The 21,829-nt window shown below is 35.4% G+C and overlaps 1 protein-coding gene across 3 annotated transcripts; it reads right to left on the bottom strand.

Moving 5' to 3' along the window:
* Positions 1-225: 225 nt before the first annotated feature.
* atp6v0a2a (ATPase H+ transporting V0 subunit a2a) lies at positions 226-21,336 on the bottom strand. Of its 3 annotated transcripts, none has more exons than XM_079804976.1 (21): positions 21,072-21,336; positions 20,648-20,843; positions 18,938-19,016; positions 17,424-17,521; positions 14,474-14,632; positions 12,474-12,571; positions 12,227-12,353; positions 11,547-11,629; positions 10,806-10,899; positions 10,405-10,617; positions 8,058-8,208; positions 7,609-7,748; positions 7,314-7,471; positions 6,882-6,972; positions 6,623-6,741; positions 4,783-4,993; positions 4,569-4,688; positions 4,206-4,304; positions 1,620-1,737; positions 1,323-1,494; positions 226-1,105 (listed from the first exon to the last, which is right to left on the bottom strand). In XM_079804976.1, the coding sequence occupies exons 2-21, from the start codon at positions 20,762-20,764 to the stop codon at positions 1,003-1,005; spliced, it is 2,550 nt and encodes an 849-aa protein (XP_079661102.1). In that variant the 5' UTR covers positions 20,765-20,843; positions 21,072-21,336; the 3' UTR covers positions 226-1,002. The 3 variants fall into 3 exon arrangements, with proteins under 3 accessions (XP_079661102.1, XP_079661104.1, XP_079661103.1); XM_079804978.1 differs by having other exon boundaries at positions 14,474-14,611; positions 21,072-21,324; XM_079804977.1 differs by having other exon boundaries at positions 4,551-4,688; positions 14,474-14,611; positions 21,072-21,324.
* Between the last annotated feature and the right edge of the window lie 493 nt (positions 21,337-21,829).

Genomic DNA, 21,829 nt, shown 5'->3' on the forward strand with positions numbered 1-21,829 from the left:
CTTTGATGTAGCTTGTTCGGTAAACCACATCACGAAGGAAAGAAGCTTAATATAGCGAAATTAAATATTGCGGCCAATGGATTCGTCCTGAGGTTCTACGTAATGACCTACTTAAAAGATTCCATTTAAATATCCCGCATAACAGGGACGTCATGTCATGTATGATGTATCAGTGTATGAAAAGGTCTTAAACGGCATCACTATAAGCACAACTCTGCACTATTTACATCATAAAAGTCTGTTTATAAGTGACTGAAGCACAAATGTAAATTTACAGGAATGCTGATGAAAAACATGGCAAACAAAACTGTAATCTCAATGTACATCTGTTGGTTTATCAGTTCCTAAACCATAAACACAAATATAAAAAAAGTTTCATATGAAATATGAATAAAGCATTGTCTTATAATTAATTTTGAACCAATATACTGCAATCACGCCCAAAATGCTACTTTGGAAAACTGCATTACACGCTAAATGCTGTAAATTATGCTTTAATATCACATTGGAAATTATATTGGTTATTTGGCATTGTTCATTGCACAGTGTAGCATTACCTACACCATAATTTACCTGCAAAGTTTTTTCTGTGTAAGACCTAGCTAAAGCAAGCAAAAGTACAATTTAGTGTAGCATACAAAACTGTACATTGAAAAATAGCTATGGCACTTCGAAAATCGATATGACAGCAAATGCTTATGAAGGTGTAATATCAAATACAAGTCATATCTCTTAAGATAAATATAATAACAGGACTTTGTTGACACTCCTCGAATGACAGTACATGACAGAACCACAGCTGATTATCCCGCACCAGAAACATCTGATCTGAACTGGTGCAAATTTTGCTGTCAGGTTAGCCTACTGATCCGACCGTGACCACGTTTTGCAAAAAAAGCATGTTTTTTTTCTTTTACAACTGCTGCCTGGATCGTTGGATCAACAAAGTTCAGTAGGCCATGATAAGCTACAGGGTCCTGTTCAAAGAGTCGTGGGTTACAGTCAGAGTAACCCATCTTGCTCAAAAACAGAAGGTAGCAGAGAGAAGTCAAAGGGGGCAAATTTGACTCCTGTTCCACTGTAGAATTTATTCTGAAATTCCACCCTGCAAAAAAAAAAAAAAAGTTAATTAAAAAAATTGTGGAATAGATCATTTTTTTAAATATCATTGGCAATATAACATAATATTTTCAAATATTTATTTTAACTTCAAATGTAACTTACAATATTTTATGTATGTATGTAAAGCCCTAGAATACTTTTTGGTCCCACAAACCATTTCTGGTAATTAAACCTGCCCATATCTGAGGGCGTGTGCTCACCAGTGAAGACGGAGAGCATGGAGGAACGCGGACAGACCCTCCATGATCAGGAGAATGGAGACAGTGAGCAGAGCAAAGACACTGAACACAGGCACAAGGAAAAGCACGCCCAGTCTGGAGCTCATCCTCAGACCCAGACGCATCACCATCGCCCACAGTACCTCTGACAGCTCTAATAAAGTATATAAACAAACACAATATATACACAAATAGTCTGGGAAAGATATTCATATGCCCATGATGCAATGAAATGTAGGTATTTCAATGTGTTTTCTGTATGAACGACCAGACACTCACGGGCATGGGCGAGACTCAGGGCCCAGAGGCGCAAGTAGGAGGCGGTGTTGGAAATGCAGCCCAAACAGTACTCTATGGTGTGAATTGCTTGATGCAGGAAGACATCTCCGAAATCAAACTGCCAGTGAACAAAACAAGCTGTTAGCGGCATTTATACAACGAATAAGCAAAATCATTGGTTCTGATTCAATTTGATTCTAAATGTGCGTATGCACAAATTTGCACATGAAATCTGTGTGACATTTTCACAAACAATTCATAATTAATCAATAACTTTCATATGAAAATTTATTCTAAATTTATAAATAATGTAAACCCAAACCCGAAACCACACACACATACACAAAATGTTTACATACATACACAGTGTTTAGATTACATTTGTATACATTTATATACAGTACCGGTCTGTTTGGAGAACATTTGGAAACCTTAAGGTTTTTAAACGTTTTTGAAAGTGGTCTCTTAATCTCATCAATGCTGTATTTATTTGATAAAATAGGGGAGAGCGGGGCACAACCTAATGCTTTTTGACTGTCTCAGTTTGTGTAAATCCACTTGGGGTTCAGAGTATTTATTGTTTCCCACATTAATTGCACACGTCTAGTACAATTATGGGGTTGTGTTTCATTAATACAGTGTATACTTTTTTGTTGATTTACCCCGAAAGAATGGAAGTGAAATGTGACAACATGCCCCGTAGGTGGGGTACATTGTAACATGTGGTGGGGCACAATGTAATATGACCAAATAATAGCTTAAAATGTTACCTGATATAATCAAAAAAAAATATACCAGACAAACTAAAATATTTTGTCAACAAAATACAATTATTACATTTTTAAAATAAAAATAATGGCATTTTTTAATCATTAAAAATATAAGCATTTTTGAGTTTGACTACAAACACATCTCTAAATACAGCTATACAACATAGCTAAAAACATAACAACAATTCATAATATCTGAAGAACATTAACTCTCAGTCATTATTCACCCTTTTCTCATGGTTTCTCAAAATAATTCATAAAAGTATAGAATATAATGGCATATTTCTAATAGGGGCTCATTGTAACGCAGTGTTACAATGCACCCCATCTGCACAACTGGGATTTAAATTGCGGCTCGTGTCTTCTGCTGGTTAGATCAGCATTAAAGAACCATCTCAACTGTTAAATAACATATATAAGGTTATAATAATATCAGATTTGTCTTATTTTAATTAAACACAAAAAACAGAAATGAAAACTAAACTTAAGTAAGAAATTTACTTTTGCTATGGTTAAATACATGTTCAGTAATATCTTCTAATTTTGGCGCTATTTTTTCTCTAAATAATGTTGATATGACAACTAGTAAATACACTAAGTTTCGTCATTCTGGCATGTGTGGAAAGGGTTAAAATATGCACATTACAACTAACCCCGCGTTAGGTTGTGCCCCGCGCTCCCCTAAATAAAATAAATACAGTAAAAACAGTAATACTGTTAAATACTTACCAAAAAATTAACTGGTGTCTGTTGTAATATATTTTAAAATTGAATTTATTCCTGTGATGGTAAAGCTGAGTTTTCAGCAGAGCAACCATTACTCCAGTCTTCAGTGTCACATGATCTTTTAGAAACCCATCTAATATCATTTCTTATTATTATCAATGTTGAAAACAGTTTTAGCTGCTTATGTATTTTTTTGAAATCATGATACACTGCCATTCAACAGTTTGGGGTAAGTAAGATTTTTTTTTAAATAGAACAAAATAAATTAATACTTTTATTAAGCAAAGGCACATTAAATTGATCAAAATATACAGTAAAGACATTTATGAAATTAATAAATGTTACCAAAAAAGTTATATTTATAATAAATGCTGTTCTTTTTAACTTTATATACATCAAAGAATCCTGGTTTCAACAAAAATATGAAGCAGCACAACTGTGTTTAACATTAATAATAAGAATAATAAATGTTTCTTTAGCACCAAATCAGCATATTAGAATGATTTCAAGGAACATGCGACACTGAAAACTGGAATAAATGATGCTGAAAATTCAACTTAGCGATCAAAGGCATACATTTTCAAATATATATTACAACAGAAACCAATTGATTTAAATTGTAATATTTCACAGTATTAATGTTTTTACTTTATTTTTGATCAGATAAATCCAGCCTTGGAGAGATTAAGAGACTACTTTCAAAAATAAAATCTTGAGTTGTGAGGTTCCTCTCCATAAAAACACAAATATTTGTATGTAGTTAAAGCGGAGTCTGTATTAAAGGCGTTTATTTTTGAACTGGTTTTGAGGATGGCACACTTTTTATAACTGTGCAAGCTCAGGATTTTGTGTGTGTGTGTGTGTGTGTGTGTATTGCGTCATATTTTCTGAGACTGACAAAAGGTTGTGTGGAAAGCCCTTATATGGAGATAGATTGGTAGTGTTTTATGCAAATGACTAACTTCACTCAATGTGAACAATGTTGTGAATTAAGTGAAATTGTGAGAAGCTCTACTGTGTGTACAAATTCGCACTTATTATTCAATGAGACCCACTGTGTTTTAATGGTGATTTTATAAAAGATTTTAACCTCTTGAGGCTTTCCTGAGTCACTTAGTCCATCCTCTTCATCATGGACTACAGATGGTGAAAGATCTTCTTCACTCACGCGCCGCACTCTCTCGTAGCCCTTCACACAAAGTGATATGATGTAGGCTCTTTAACCAGGTTATCATGCATCAATATATCAGTATACATATTTTGTTACACACATATGTACATACATCTGAAGACTACATTTGGGTCAATCTCATAAAAACATGTGGGTGACACAAAGTTGTGTGGTTAATTAGTTTTTTTTAGAGTGATCCACAGCCCTAATAATTTATTAATGTACTACGTGATATCTTGACATCAGATACAAACACATACATACACAAGAACACAGACAAACCCTGTGGGCCCCCAGTCTCTTCCCGCCATGATGCAGCCAGTAGAGGTAAAGAGGTTTCCCGAACAGCAGCACTGGCACCGACAGCAGAGCCACCACGACTAGAAACACCTGCAGTCCCATCTGTTACAAGAGGATTAACACAAATGTAGATATCAAGCAGACTGTCTAGTACTCGTACCCAGACACACACACACACACACACCCACACACACACCTGCCCAGGGTAAAGGGGTGTAGTGGCATTCCCCTGCATTAGGAACATGTCGATAAAGTGGATGAGAATGCTTGGAGCCAGCTGTGAGTCTTGCACTGAGAACGCCAGCCATTTGTAAAAGATCATGAAGACCAAGTACCCAAAGAGACAAAGTAGAAAGAGCAGCTCAGGAAGAAAGACAAGATAGATCTTAAACTTCTGTCGGAAGTGCCTGTAAATACACAGAGAGGAAAAGAGCAAAGAGAGAATTTATAGAGTATAAGAGCAAAGAGAGCTTAATGCAGAGAGTATTTGAGTAACAACTGATGTTTTATGTGTTTCTTATAATTTTTTATATGATGTGTCACAAAGAACATTTTGATAAGGACCTTTTCCGAAAATATTAAAGAAACTATATATTTTCATGTATAAATTGGGAGAGTGGGAGAGAAATATAAATATGAAATCATAAAATTGTTTCCAACATTAAATAATTGGCTAAATTAATTAATTTTGCCAATTCGGGAGTCGAGCACTCGCACACTTTTTGAAATGAAGTACTCGCACACTTTTTGCAGTGAAGTACTCGCACGTTTTTTTAAAGAGAAGTACTCGCACACTTTTTAAGTGAAGTACTCGCACACTTTTTGCAGTGAAGTACTCGCACGTTTTTTTAAAGAGAAGTACTCGCACACTTTTTGCAGTGAAGTACTCGCACACTTTTTGAAGTGAAAAGCACTCGCACATTTTATTTAAGTGAAGTACTCGCACACTTTTTGAAGTGAAGTACTCACACACTTTTTGAAGTGAAGTACTCACACACTTTTTGAAGTGAAGTACTCACACACTTTTTGCAGTGAAGTACTCACACACTTTTTGAAGTGAAGTACTCACACAATTTTTGAAGTGAAGTACTCGCACACTTTTTGAAGTCGAGCACTCACACACTTTTTGAAATTATGTACTTGCACACTTTTTGAAGTAAAGTACTCGGACACTTTTTTGAAGTGAAGTACTCACACACTTTTTGAAGTCGAGCACTCAAACACTTTTTGAAATTATGTACTTGCACACTTTTTGAAGTAAAGTACTCGGACACTTTTTGAAGTCAAGTACTCGCACACTTTTTGAAGTGAAATACTCGCACACTTTTTGAAGTGAAATACTCGCACACTTTTTGAAGTGAAATACTTGCACACTTTTTGAAGTGAAATACTCGCACACTTTTTGAAGTCAAGTACTCACACACTCTTTAAAGTAATAGTTCTCGCACACTTTTTGAAGTAAAGAACTCGCACACTTTTTGAAGTGAAGTACTTGCATACTTTTTGAAGTCAAGTACTTGCACACTTTTTGAAGTCAAGTACTCGCACACTTTTTGAAGTGAAGTACTCGCACACTTTTTAAAGTGAAGTACTCGCACACTTTTTGAAGTGAAGTACTCCCAGACTTTGAAGTGAAGTAAAATATATTAAAATAAAATAACCAATAAACTTATTTTATTTCAACTAGTTGTCAAGACAAAAAATTTCATTTTCATTTAGTTTAGCTTGGTAATAAAACTACTACAGCTAAAAGTTATATAAAAATTAATAAAAATTATACAGATTAATACAAATTTCAAACACAACAAAATTACTAAAACTTTAAGTAAAATGAAAACAGAAACTATATAAATAAAAACGAATTAAAAATATTAACAAACAATAAGAGTATCAATGATAATGAAACACTGCCTTGGGAGTCCCCAGACCCCAGTTTGTAAATCCCTGCACTAAATGACTTATTTGTATAATAATTAGTAACATAACCTTTACCATTACACACACCATCACATTTATAAAATAAATGGCTCACTCACAAGTGGTTGAAGACACTAAGCACCACCCCAAAGCTCATGTGGATGACTCCAATGATCACAGACATCTTCATCTTGTAGGAGTTGAGGAAGGTCAGGCGATTCACGGCCATGTTCCAAATCTACAGGTCAATCGAACACGACAAATCAGAGCTCTGCAAACAATATCAGTGAATTACTCTGAGCAGTAATATACTACTTCAGGATGTGGCTGCCACCCACAGAAGAGTGCTTTATAAATCTTCAGAGAGTGTGTACTCACTGGATCAATGCCCAGTGGATATGGTCCGGAGAAAACACCGGAAACATTGGGATTCAAGGTGAGTAAAACATTCGTTTGTAGAGTTTCATTTCTATTCCAGAGTAAAAAGAGAAAACAATAGCATCCAATGATATGTATGATTATTTAAGAACCATAATCAAATGAATAAAATAAAAATGCTAATTTAGCTGCAAGCAGCAATGACAAGCCCAAACACTATGGTGCATTTGCATTTGGAGGCTCTAGGAAAACTATGCACATGTATTTAAGCAAATAAATATAAGAGTATTATTCCAAAGTCTGTTGTAAGTGCCACACGTCATGTTGACGCTATGACTTTCAGTGCTTGGGTCCTAAAAAGTCAGCATAATTACATTAAAGTCATGCTTTGCAAACAAACAAAATGGTTTCTTATAGTATTTTGTGTCTTACGACCACTCCTGTTCTGTGAACATGGCCTTGATGCTCCAGGCTGAACCAAAGATGTTGAGGGATTTGGAGAAACAGTCATTATAAATGAGTCCAGTGTATATGGAGAATAATCCCATCATCAGTATGATGTACCGCCCATCAAAAAAAGTCATCCAGATCTGAAAAGAGACAAAAATGTATTTAAAAACAGAACAAGCAAAAACATGGCCATGTATAATTACACCAGCTCAATGCATGTTGAGCTACACCAAGGCTAATTGCAATTAGTTTAATTAAATTTAGTTACAACTCTGACCTCATTTCCTGGTCGTCTCCGTGTGTGGTCCTTCTCAGTCAACACCGTCCACAAAGCAAAAAGTGTCATGACTGCACCATGACCAACATCTCCAAACATCACAGCAAACAGGAAGGGAAAGGTGATAATGGTATAAGGAGCTGTGAGGAAAAGAAGAAGAAATAAAAAACAGAATTCATTAATTACCTGAACTATAATTCTAGACTCCTAAAAATAAAAAAGGTTCTTTATAATGGAAAAAGGTTCTTCAGATTGTTAAAAATATTCTTCACACTAAAAAAAAATGCTTTCATTGTATGGAAAAGAGCCGCATGAACATCATTGAAAATGAATAAATCAGTTTAATCAAAAACAGGATGAATTCTGAATTCTAATTTTAGGGTGAACGATTGCTTTAATTCTCAATGTAAGCCTTCTCAATCAAGCTGATAAATGTGGTCTGCACTCACCCGGGCTGGCCTCCCTGTAGTCGCCCACTCCATAAGCTTCCACTATACTCTGGAAGCCTGAGGTAAACTTGTTGCTCCTCAAAAGTGTCGGAGGAGTGTCGCTGCTCGGGATACGGTTCACGAAGGATGGGACGGTGGCGTCGCCTTTTCTCTATTAAGAGAGTTAAATGGCTGCTGTTACAGCACTTATCTGTAGAATTGTCTAGAAGCCACATTAAAACTTCTCGTACATCAATAGCTGGGCTTGATATTAACGCTTGTCCGTTTGTCCAGGACAAGTGGATTTTTTGAAGGGGCAAGTGAAAGAGAATATTTTTCTTTCCCGACTGGACAAGTAGCCTGATTAAAACATCAATAACAAAAAAATCTCCAAAACACGAGAATGACTCTGAATGACTATATTACATATAGAGTAAGTGGTGATCGATACTAGATCATGAATAATTTACTGCGCACAGCCTCTCGAGGAGAAATTAATTCATAACTGCCTCATTCTTAAATTAGCCGTTTGAACGAATCGTTTGAATGAATGACTCAATGGGCCCTATTTTAACAAGAAGCGCATGGTCTGAAGCACATGGCGCAGGTGCACTTAGGGTGTGTCCGAATCCATTTTAATTACATGTGTGTATTGCCAAGATTAGTCAAATAATTAGCCAATTACATTCGTCATTACTGCAAATAGGTAATACTGATACATGCAATGACTATCCATTATGGTCCATTGGGTGCACAATGCGCATACACTCTGCTTGTTACACACACAGGGCCACAGTAGCACACAAACATGCCAAATATTAAAGGATTAGTTCACTTTTAAATAAACTTTTGCTGATAATTTACTCACCCCCATGTCATCCAAGATGTCCATGTCTTTCTTTCTTCAGTCAAAAAGAAATTAAGGTTTTTGATGAAAACATTCCAGGATTTTTCTCCATATAATGGACATCCAATGGGCTCCAAACGGTTCACGGCCAAATGACAGTTTCAGTACAGTTTCAAAAGGCTTTAAACGATACCAGACGATGAATAAGGGTCTTATCTAGCGAAATGATCAGTTTCTGCGAGAAACCAAGCAGTATTTATGCTATTATTTTATCTATTATCAGTCAAACGTGATCATCTCTGAGCTGATCATCTCGAACGTGATCATCTCTAGATCATCTCTAACTTCCGCTAAGTGAGGTCAAAATACGAGCGTGGTCATAGATATATCGATCGTAGATGCCTCATTCTACTGATCTGTGCAGGCGCTAATGAGGCATCTACGCATACATCTATGACCACGCTCGTATTTTTAACTCACTTAGCGGAAGTTATGGCGGAGCTCAGAGATGATCACGTTCGTCTGATAAGAGGTAAAATATTAGCATAAATACTGCTCGGTTTGGTATCGTTTAAAGCCCTTTGAAACTGTACTGAAACTGTAATTTGGAGCTTGAACCGTTTGGAGCCCATTGAAGTCCATTATATGGAGAAAAATCCTGGAACGTTTTCATCAAAAACCTTAATTTCTTTTCGACTGAAGAAAGAAAGGCATGGACATCTTGGATGACATGGGGGTGAGTAAATTATCATCAAAAGTTTATTTAAAAGTGAACTAATCCTTTAAAAATAAAAGTATTACAATGTAAAAGATTGTTATTGTGTACATAAAGATTAATTGACTGAAGTTGATTTCAGTTGCTTCAAAATAGCAACACGCCAACAATGCTGAACACACCTCGTTTTCAGACCAGCACGTCCATGGGCGAACAGAAGGGCGCGGTGCATTTGCTACAACGTGGGCGCTGGACGTGAAAATGATAACTGCGTCGGGCTGAAACTAGCAAAAAACACTTGCATGCCGCCGGGTGTATGATAGGGCCCAATGACTCACTCTTTAAGACTAACCTTAATTATCAGATTATTAACCTGCCGCCAACTACTGGCAGTTTAGTTTCATGTTTTGAAAATATAATGTTGTTTTCTCCACAACATTTCTTCAAAAAATATTTAAAACAACATCATAACTTTATTTAATGCAGTTGTAATTTTTCCGTGAAAATGATTTGTGTGTTATTATTCTAATTGAATTTATTGATCAAATTTAAGAATTTAAAATGACAGATGAAGCATACATTTAATAAGATAAAGATTTAAATATGTCAAAGCTGATGAGAACATTGGTTTAGAATAAATTATATTTACACCACAAAAAAAAGGAAAAAAAAAAGCAACTTCTTTACTCAGACAAATGAATGACCAATTTACGTCCAAAGGACAAGCACATGACAAGGCTTAATGTCGAGCCCTGAATAGGTTGTATAAAATCAAACGACTGTCACATGAGAATGATTTTACTCACTGAGCCCTCTTCCAGTGCCCGCCTCAGGTTGGTCAGGTCACTGACCGGACACCACACCTCAGCAATGAGACACTTGTTGGTGACGTCAAAGCTGCAGAGGTTGAGGATGTGATAGATTGCTTTCATCTTCTTCACTTGCAGCACCCATGAGTGCGCCGACTCAGACGCCTTATGCAAGACCTGCTTCAGGTAATCCTCAGTGCGGTGCAAAACCTAATGAGCAAAGATCCCTTCATTTATGTTTCAATGATGACATTGCAGGTTAAAATAATTATGCTAATCCTCTGGTGAATGCGATAACGTCAGCGTTATTTTGCAGAGGACAAACCAGTAACAGTGTACAATAATCAACCCTCCCCCCAAGAAGACACTGAAGCCACTCGGGAAAGCAGAAGACCTACGTTTTGTAAGTCTTGGATGCGTGTCCTCAAGCTGTCCATCACATCGGCTCTTTCCTCATCCGTTTCAGGGTGGGGGTAGAGATGGCAGTGGTAACTGGTACACAAGCAGAATCATATAGCAAAATCCAACATGACCGAGGCAGGCTTAAGAGCAGAACATGCTCTCTTATACCATGTGCAAAATACTTTCTTTTTTTCACTAATGGTCAGACACATACTTCAAATGGATGTCTTTGACTGTTGTGTAGCCTCTCACTTTTTTCAGGGTCAAGTGCCATGTTTTAAGATGGTAGGTCAAGTTAAAAACGGTTCAATTTTTAGGTCAGTGACAAATTGGGTCAGTGTTCACGATGCAGAAAAATCTAAAAACACACATACCAAGTTCTAACAAATGTACTACTTGTATTCATGATGGTTTTATATGTTTTATTTCATGAAAAAAATATTGAAAAACATTTAAAAAAAATTTAAATGCCATTATTATTATTATTATTATATATATTTTAAATAATTACTTAAATTACTTAAACTAAATTAAAATGTATAGTTTAATTGATTGCTCTAACGTAAATATTACATTAAATATAAAGGTGAATAAATAAAAAGTTCTTGTGTTCAAACTTGCATACTGTTTGACGTATGTGTCCAAAGACCAACAATTAACAGATAGTGTAGACGATATGCAAGAACATGCCATGTGTGAATGACCCCTAAAAAGTTTCCATCTAGGTCTTCACTCACCAGTCGCAAATTTTTTGAACCTTCTGCCCAATCTGGTCGCCCCAAAAGGAGATGAGGAACACTACATTCTTATTGATCTCCCCCTGAACCACATAAACACAAGACAGAGCCTCAGTAAACAATCTGAATCATCACTCTGAATGCATTAGCACGCTTTGGCTGTGGCAGACGGGTATGCGCTAAAACTGTGAAACAAACACAGGCATGTTTGCACCATGCAGCTTATTCTGTTAAACCAAACAATTTGAATACAGCCATTTAGATGCACTTTGTTGCTGGATCTCAGCGTTCTAGTTCACACAAAAAAATCCAGCCTCTCATAAAGACTGCAGATGACCAACACCTGTGAAGAGACGACTCAACTCCTGCGAGGACTTCAGATGACGCAGCTCTGCATCAACACGCACCCATGCTCATTTCTATCTACCCTATTCATTAACAACATGTATTCTTATTTCACTTATTTCTGTGCCTTACTTATTACATACAGTATATATTAATTAATTCATTGTTAGCTAATCTGTGTGCTTTGTGCATTTCTGAAATGCATAACGTGGACAAATCACTTTAAATTGTAATGTAGAGGCATGCATTTTTCTGTGAAGCAGCTGTGAAACGATATGTATTGTGAAACGCGCTATACAAATAAATTTGAATTGAATTGAACAAAGTTTGCATACCGTGTCAAGATCGGCCAGGCTCTCGTCCACCTCTGCATAGCTGAGGATGGTGTAACCTTTACAGACCCGCCAGAGCATGCGCTCAAACGCCTCCACTTTCACCCTCTGAATCAGTCCTGAGATGAACCTGCAGCACACAAACATCACATACACAGGCAGCTGTGTGGATCTAAACTGAAACACAATGATCTGTTTAAAAGATATAAGAGTGTGTACTATGACGAGTGAGGTGCTATTTGTGACTCACCCGAGTTTGGCGCCCAGTCTCTGCATACTGGTGCAGCCTGTCACTGATTCAGTGTCCAGAGACGGGAACTCTTCATACTGAGGGCCCAGGGCTTCATGCTAAACACATACATCCACATTCACACATTCAGTTAAAATCTGACAGCTACAGATAATAAATCAACTTCGTCAAATAAAAGGTTTATTTTAATATTACTTAAATTGTGATCAACCAATATAGTTAAACCAATTAATCAGCCATTTTAAAATTATTACTATTGCCTAAATATATCCACTTTACTAATGCTGCATATATATATATATATATATATATATAATATTTACACATAGTAAACTCATATTTATGATAATTCCGAGGGCACGTGAAGGCAGCATTAGTTAAGTGGACATATTTATCAGGCAATACTAATAATTATTGCCTGATAAATATGTCCACGTCACGTGCCCTCGGAATTATTGTAAATACGAGTTTACCATGTGTACATGATATATACACATACATACATATATACATATATACATACATATATATATATACATATATATATATACATATACATATATATATATACATATATATATATATATATACATATATATATATATATACATATATATATATATATACATATATATATACATATATATATACATATATATATATATATATATACATATATATATATATATATATACATATATATACATATATATACATATATATATATATATTATATATATATATATACATATATATATATATACATATATATATATATACATATATATATATATACATATATATATATATATATATATATACATATATATATATATATACATATATATATATATATATATATATACATATATATATATATATATACATATATATACACATATACATATATATATATATATATACATATATATACATATACATATATATACATATATATACATATACATATATATATATATACATATATATATATATATATATATATATATACACATATATATATATACATATACATGTATATATACATATACATATACATATATATATACATATATATATATATATTTTTTTTTACACACTTTTATGTCGGAGGCGATTAATCACGATTAATCAATTTGACCGCACTCAATTTCGTAACATTCGTATCATTTGTAAGTCGCTTTGGATAAAAGCGTCTGCTAAATGACTAAATGTAAATGTAATGTAAATGTAATTTATATATGAATTAAATATAAAAAAAAAAAAACTTTTTTTCAATTTCAGCATTTTTGTTCAACTCATTCGCTTTTAAATTTTATTATCTGCATATCACATTTCATTTGATTTCTGTAAAATATTACAGAAAATATTGTGTAAAACGTAAAAAGTAATTTAAATTAAATACTTATTAAAATGCATTAGGTAATTTTTGTTAATCTCATTTGCTTTTAAAAAACTCTGTCATACATTAAAATATTAAAAAGTTAATTTCTAATAATCTAATTTTCTTGTTGTAATAATATTTATATTAATAAATAATAAATTTAAATTAAAAATTAAAATATGTTTATTTTCAAATGTTCAGCATTTGTTCAACTCATTTGCTTTTAAATTCTATTATATCACATTTTAGTGAATTCTGTAAAATATTAAAGAAAACATAAATTACATATTTGTAAGCACCTCATTTGCATTTCAATACATTTTATATTAAAGATCTGGCACACTACTTTATAGATAATGAAACCATCACAAGCTAACATTTCCATGGCAAATATAACAAAGATAGGATTTGATCCAAGCTCATCTTCTCACAGAAAATTGGGATTGTATGTTTTTCCAAAATTCAAAAAATCAAAAACATCACGTGACTCTCAGCGTGCCAAAGCTTTGACAGTGTTTGCTCACCATATACTCACAACAAGACTTCAAGAACAGAAGTCAATGAACGTGTCGAATAGGCCACATTAGTTACTGTTAAACAAGTGAATGGGACGCACCCTGGAGCGGCTGTGCATGAATGTACGTGTAATTCTCAGCATGTGCGTGTACTCCGTCAGCTCCAGCAGGTTCCGTTGGAGCTTTTCTTTATTCTTGGCGACCTCGCTGAGCTCCACCTCCAGCCTCTGCAGTTGCTCCTGACAACAGCCAATGACTTTCTGTCAGTGATGTTAAAACACATCATACTTACACATTCAAAATTTATAAAGGTCTCCAAAACGAGACACACACCAATCAATAAAGTTCCGCACACAATTACTCAAAACAATACTTAACACACTAAACAGGCCATGATAAAAAGTCAGGGGTATTACTCTAAATAAACACACAGCAGAAAGCCAGACATGATGCATCTGCCATGCATAATCAATTCCCTCCATTCACAGGAAGCTTTCTCTCACCACATCGTACACAATCAATCACTCTAGGCAACTTGACACGGTCAATTACCAGCACTGGGTCTTGACGCTCTCATATACAATCAATTACCACAAACCACTGACCACATGGCCATTAAACCAAAAATATTCGCCCTGTAATTGAACAAAACTACATGGGGGAGCATTTCCTTCCCTTTTAGGGGTCTATAACCCAGGCACAATCACAATAGCGAAATTTACACACATTAAAAAGTTGCAAAATGTAAGTGATAATTACACACAGTAGAGCTGCACTATTTTGGATAAATTGAGATTCACAACTTTTTTGTTTCAAACAGAGATCATGATTCGCTCACGATTCTGAACGGACAACTAAACAAAATAGAGGTTTTGACAAAATATAAATTGCTGCTGTCAATTTAAAATGTTTAATTAATCTGAAATATTTTTTTTTTTTTATAATTTTGAATGAATGATTCAATGACTCCCTCATAAATACTTTGTTTCATTTACTGGATGAATCAGCATTTTTGAATGTATCTCTTGAATGAATGATTCAATGTCTCATAAAGACCACCGCTGTGTTTGAAATGGCCCCTTGTACCCTCATTCACTTTTTACCTACATTGGTCCACTAATATAGTTAACTTGAAGAAGTGATTGAAAACTAATTCGGACAGTGAGTTAACTTGAAGGAGTGATTGAAAACGGATGAATTCGGACAGTGAGTGCTCCGGAAGGTCTGCCAATTGCATAGTTTGTGCTTGTCACTTAATACTCATTTGAAACTTAGCAAACTGGCGCAGCTCCAGTAGTAAAAAAAAAAAGGATTTATCTTGAACTCATGGAAACTAGCATGTATAAACCTTAATTAAACAATTTAATAATCAATTAAAATGTATACCTGTATGATATTACGCTGTAGCCACATTGGATCAGCGGTTTGGAAAATGGATCGATGGATGATTCAAAAGTGGGCGGCATCTTCAGATCAGTCACGGGAATTAATTTGGCGCAACCGTCACAGTGCATTATGAATATTCTGTAGCCGTTGAGTGTACATCCGTTGTAGTACACTCGATATTGCGGTGCCTTATGGGATTGAATGAGTGCACTTGATAACATCCACTATGGTTTGGGCCAACACTACTAATGACTGTCCCCTCAAATAGTGCCCTATTTAAGGGTATTGGGGGCGATTATGGATCACTGGATGAATCAGTGTTTTTGAACTAATCTCTTGAATATATGATTCATGGACAAATACATATTTTAACAGTTGCATTACATGTAATGATATAATCAATACATGTGTTATTTGAAGCGCCATGTTAACTTTCAAACGGTGATTTACTCTATTTTGATCACTACCATAGACATCAATGTTTATATCCGAACTATAAACTTTATCCCAGTTCTTCTGTGATAATATGAATATTTGTAAAACAGAAATAATGACACTGTGTGGTTGAAAAAAAACTATACCTGCCTATATATGACAACTGCTCTCTCTGGCTCAGCGACAGCGTAAACACAGATTTGAATGTTCCGGTTTGAGTTTGTCAAAGGTTTATTAGACAGGATCATCACTGTCATTTAGGAATGAGATTGCATGGGGATTTGAATTGAGATTTCAATCTTTTTACGATTAAACGCGCAGCTCTAATGAGCAATAAAAATGTTTTCAACTGTCAGTAGTGTAGAGATGTATGAAGCACCGCTCACACAGAAGTGTAAAAAACTTGCCAAATCTGCGTTTCGTACTTACATGAACTATTGAAATGACTGGATTTTGCCCGTGAGATAACAATAAATGTGATTGCACCTTCACAGAGTAATTAGTGAAATTTCAGCAACATTTTGTAGGCAGAAAAGGTACATTGTCAATGGTGCAGGTTTGACGTCAGAACCCGGAAGACTAATTCACCAGGTATTCCTTTGAGATAGGTTTTTATAATGGCGTTTAAATAAAGCCTGTGGTAAACATAACTTGGAGGTTATGCTCTACAACGTACACTGCACACACTCACACCCCAAACGTTCTTATCTAGCTACTCATTAGAAACATATGTTCAAAAAATAAAAATAACAGCTTCAAAAATTGCATTTTTGCCATGGGTGAGTGCAATTTATATTGTAGAGCAAAATGTTCAAGTAAATACATGTTTACTTACCACAAACATTATTTAACTCATAAATTGAAAAACCCAATTACAAAGCCCCACAGGAGAATCTCAAGGGAACCAGTGGTGAATTAATCGTCCAGGTTTTGACATCATCCCTGTACCACTTTATAGTGTAGTGATGTATGAAACACCGCTCACACGGAAGTCACTTTCAAACCAAGCAGATTTCAGTTGGTGAGCGTGGCGAAATCTGGCCGTTGCGAAAACTGCATGGGGAAACCTTTCGTCCTCATGCGAAATTCCTGGATTTCGCCAGTGAAAATTCAACTTAACAGAATTAACAGAACTCATTAACGCAGACCCAAGATAGTATTTATGAGGACTAGAAAAAGCATTCACCTTGTCTACTAAAACAGTCAATATCTGTATATCTCAGCACCTACCATGATCTCCAAGACATTTTTGGGTGCAGGAGCAACAGGAGGGACTTCAGCCTCTGGCACTGCAATATTAGCCTTCCTAATTTCTCTCAGCAGATACCCTATAGGCGACGGAAACAAAGAAATACCATTTCAAACATTCGTCCCATACTGGTACAACAAAAAAGCAAAATTTGTATAGGAGTACAACAATTCAGTCATATCAAAAAAGCTAAATTCAGAACAAAGTCTGTTCTGATGTACAAAAATAGTCTGTTCTGTGCCTGTTTCTTGTGTTATTCCAGCAAAACTACAGTGCAATTATGCTATTTTTAATCTTCATTTGAACTTTATGGGTCTGTGCAACATACCTTTAAAGGTTTAGTTCACCCAAAAATGTATTTCAGACGAATACAATAAGAGTTATTTAAAAAAAATGTCCTGGCTCTTCCAAGCTTTATAATGGCAGTGATTTGCCGTTTCTGTTTTGAAGTTCATAAAAGTGCTCCACACGGCTCTGGGGGGTTAATAAAGGCCTTCTGAAGCGGAGTGTCCAACATCATACGCTGGAACGCCAGTCTCTCGTGAACGCACGTACAGTTAAAAGCTCAAGTTAGAGTTATACAGTAGCAAAATTACAGTTTGTAAAGTTTTAAATATGGATATTTTTCACACACAAACGCATGGCTTTGCTTCAGAAGGCCTTGATTGACAAGTCGAGCCACGGTTGAATAATCCGCCATCTCTTTAGTGTGTATCCTTTGGAAGCACCAATCTCTGTTGCGTTCAGTGCTTTCTTCCGGAAACAACGGACCATATGAGATTCCAAGTCACAGTTCATCACTTAGCAAAGCGTTCGTGGCTCGACTTGTCGAGACTGTTTTCCAAGATGGCTCCTGTCTGTATACGCGTAATGTACTGTCTTTATAAAGTATCTTCTTATTAAACTGTTTGTACACTTACAAAGTTCTCAATGCTTCGGTTTGCATTTAGGGACCCTCATTATGCTACCGTGTTAGTGTGAGGCTATTTTGAGCCTTATTAGTGGTATTAACTAGCGATTTAATTGTACTTATTCTATGCCCCATATACTAGCGTTATAAGCTAATCTGTTTTTAGAGATAAAACTCTTTACATTCGATTTTCATGAAAACGCATCCCAGAGAACGATCTACTCGGTAACCATGTGTTAATTACCCCTAGGTTCATTTTTCACCGGAGTTGTCCTTTAACCTCCCGGAGCTGTTTGGAGCACTTTTATAATGGATAGATGCACTTTTATGGACTTGAAAACAGAAACAGCCATTTACTGCCATTATAAAGCTTGGAAGAGCCAAGACATTTTTTAATATAACTCCGATTTTATTTGTCTGAAAGAAGAATGTCATATACACCTAAGATGGCTTGAGGGTGAGTAAATCATGGGGTAATTTTCATTTTTGGGTGAACTAACCCTTTAAGGCTAAGATGGAAGGAAATGTATTGCAAAACATAGAAAAGTAATTTTAGCCTAATTAGCACTCTAAAAGATCCCTTACCCAGAATCCTCTCCATCTCCTCACATCTCTTGATCTCACTGACAAAGCGGCGCTGGAAGGAGCTGACGCTGGGGTTGAGCTGAAACAGGTCATCAAATTATGATTTATGTGTTTGACATATTACAATCTAGATGCAACAAGACAAGGCTGTGAGTATTAGGCTACATTAATCAAATGATATTTGGTCATTTAGAGATTGCAGCATTGGGTGATAATCAGGTCCGCTTTGCTGATTAACAGAAGTTCATGTGTAATTTCCAAAATCAACTGATGGCTTTGATGTAATGAATGAGGAATTGTTTATATAACTCATGCACTATATGTCAAGTCTTCTGAAGACATATGATAGTTTTTTGTACACTCTAGCGAGCTGTTAACCAACCAGATCCACTGAATCAGTGAGTTGAACTCAAGAAGAGGATCAGACAGATATGGGTGAAAAATTTATCTTTCAGACTGGTTATGAGTTGGGTCAGTCGATTCACTGAGTAGTTTTGATTCAAAGGAATGATTCATTCACATATTAGCTGAGATTAGATTAGATGATCATTTCATAATATCTTACATGGTTTGTTCCTCACACAAAGCTATCAGAAGACTTTGAAAAGAATGTGTACTTTTGAATTATTTATTTATTGTCATTTTGGAGCTTTACAGCCCCAATCCTCACTCATTTTGATTGAAAGATTCTTGTATTGTACAGAAGAAAACAAGTCATATGATTTTGGAACAACATGAAGTACATACAGTAATTCATGATTAGGATGAAAAAACAATTAAATTCACAAGTTCTTGGACTATCAATATCCACGCCTTAGATTAAAATTCATACAAGTGCATGTCTCAGAACCAGTGGTTTAGTATTATCTATATAATATTATAGTATGTATTAATAATTTAATTTTTTATCATTTAAGTTTAGTCATTTTGTTATCATTAAATTATTGTTATGTGTGCCTTTAATATTTCTAATTAGATTTGGTTTAACTATAGTTATTTCAGTTTTAGTTTGGGCCATACTTAAACTTATCTTATTTATATATGTTTTGGACTAATATTTATATTTTATTTTAGCTTTATTTAAATGACTGAAAATAATTTTTAGCAATAACAACACTTGTTTTTAAATTTAACAAAATACATATTTAATATGCATGCATAATTAACGAATTAGCACAATTTAATTTAAAACAAATCTATTATTTTATACGAACTACCCTTATTGATGCCAACAAACAGTAGGTCACACACAGGCATACATGACCAAAAACAAGGCCTACATGAAGTTGTTAATGAGTGTCAAACACCCTCGGGGTTAATAGAAAACACAGGCTTTTAACCAGACTTGCTGTTTTTTAGCAAGTAATTGATCAAGCTCATTAGCTGTAACCAGGACATTAACCTGGTTACAGTCTGACCAGGCCAAAATGTGCACACTTATAGGCTACATACAATTCAAAACGCATAACAGGCACTCAGCCAGCAAACACATGTGAGTTACCACCAGGTAACACCGACAATTCAGGGTCAATTAATTCACTAATCTGTCTGTTCTAAGAAATAAGATTGTGGCTCAGAATCTACCTAGACAGCATTTTTGGGGCATCATATGCAGCAGCAGCAGCGCTGACTCGGAACGCGAATATGATGCACCAGAAATGCTGTCTATGTAGGCAGCTCACTCATTTTTGATACACAGGCCAAACTTACATCTCGAAATTCGACCAGTCCCATTTCTCCCAGTTCGCTGATGCAGTCGTACGCCGAACCGGACTGCAGGAACAGCTGCGCCAAGCACATCTCCTCACTCCGAAAGCCCGAGCCCATCTTCTCTCTCCTCTCTCGGCCACCTTGAGCACTCAATCCGCCTCTGGCCTTTGATTCACTTTGATACAACACGACCAACCTGTCGCGACCGTCAAGTGTTCAACACAAATCGCAATATATTTTACTAAATTGACTTGTTAGCGCGCATTCTGAATTATTGAAGATTTTATGTTTGATTGAGCCGGGATGGGATTAAATTGTACCGAGAATGCTTAACCTATAAATCCCATTTTAGCAACCTAGTGAATATTTCTCAGCATTCTCATGCAAATTAAAATGCAGATGTATTATTCACAAAGTGTCTTACCTAGCTGGCTGGACAATAATAATCGATAGGCGTCTGTACCTTTAATAGCCGTCTTGCCATTGAAACGACAGAAATAGCGTGAGAGATTTAAGGCTACTGAAGGGATGCTGACAAACAAACAACTAAACACTATCTAGCCTTAAAGTTTACGAATACAAGGAAGTCTTTATGTTGAAATAAATCGCATTATAAAAAGATCACTCCCGTAAAGCACAAACCCTGCCGGTGTTACAGATTGCGCCCATGGGTTGCCAGTTAGTTCGTTAACAAATCCCCCTTTTTCCATTTAAAGGGATAGCTCACCCATAAATGAAAATTATCCCATTATTTACTCATCCTGAGTGTATGATTATCTTCTTTCAGACGAACACAATCAGAGTTATATTAAAAAATATCATTGCTCTTCCAAGCTTTATAATGGTAGTGTATGGCAGTCCTGAAAAATGCATCCATCCATCCATCATAAAAGTAATCCATACAACGGCAGGGGGTTAATAAAGGACTTCAACGTGATGGGGTTTTGTAAAAAAAACAAAAACATATTTGACACTTTATAGACTAAAATAACTAGCTTCCGTCAGACAGCCTACACAAGTCGACTTGCGCCAAAAGAGTAACCCCTGATGCAATGTGACGTAGTATGTAGGAGTAGCGTAAGCTTTGATGCCTCTCGCGGTTCAAACACCTCCTCTTCTCTTATATCAAAATCCACCGACATTTCTCTTGAAAAATTCTTATTCATAACCAGTGTTTTGTTT

Source organism: Gobio gobio (genome assembly GCF_949357685.1).
Source record: "Gobio gobio genome assembly, chromosome: 22".
Taxonomy (NCBI): Eukaryota; Metazoa; Chordata; class Actinopteri; order Cypriniformes; family Gobionidae; genus Gobio; species Gobio gobio.

Coding starts and splice junctions, on each gene's coding strand:
- atp6v0a2a (XM_079804976.1), bottom strand. CDS start 20,764: ATGGGCTCGGGCTTTCGGAGTGAGGAGATGTGCTTGGCGCAGCTGTTC. Junction 12,572..14,473: donor TCATGCACAGCCGCTCCAGG/GTGCGTCCCATT, acceptor GTATGTGTTTAG/CATGAAGCCCTGGGCCCTCA. Junction 11,630..12,226: donor GCCTGGCCGATCTTGACACG/GTATGCAAACTT, acceptor TATGTGGTTCAG/GGGGAGATCAATAAGAATGT.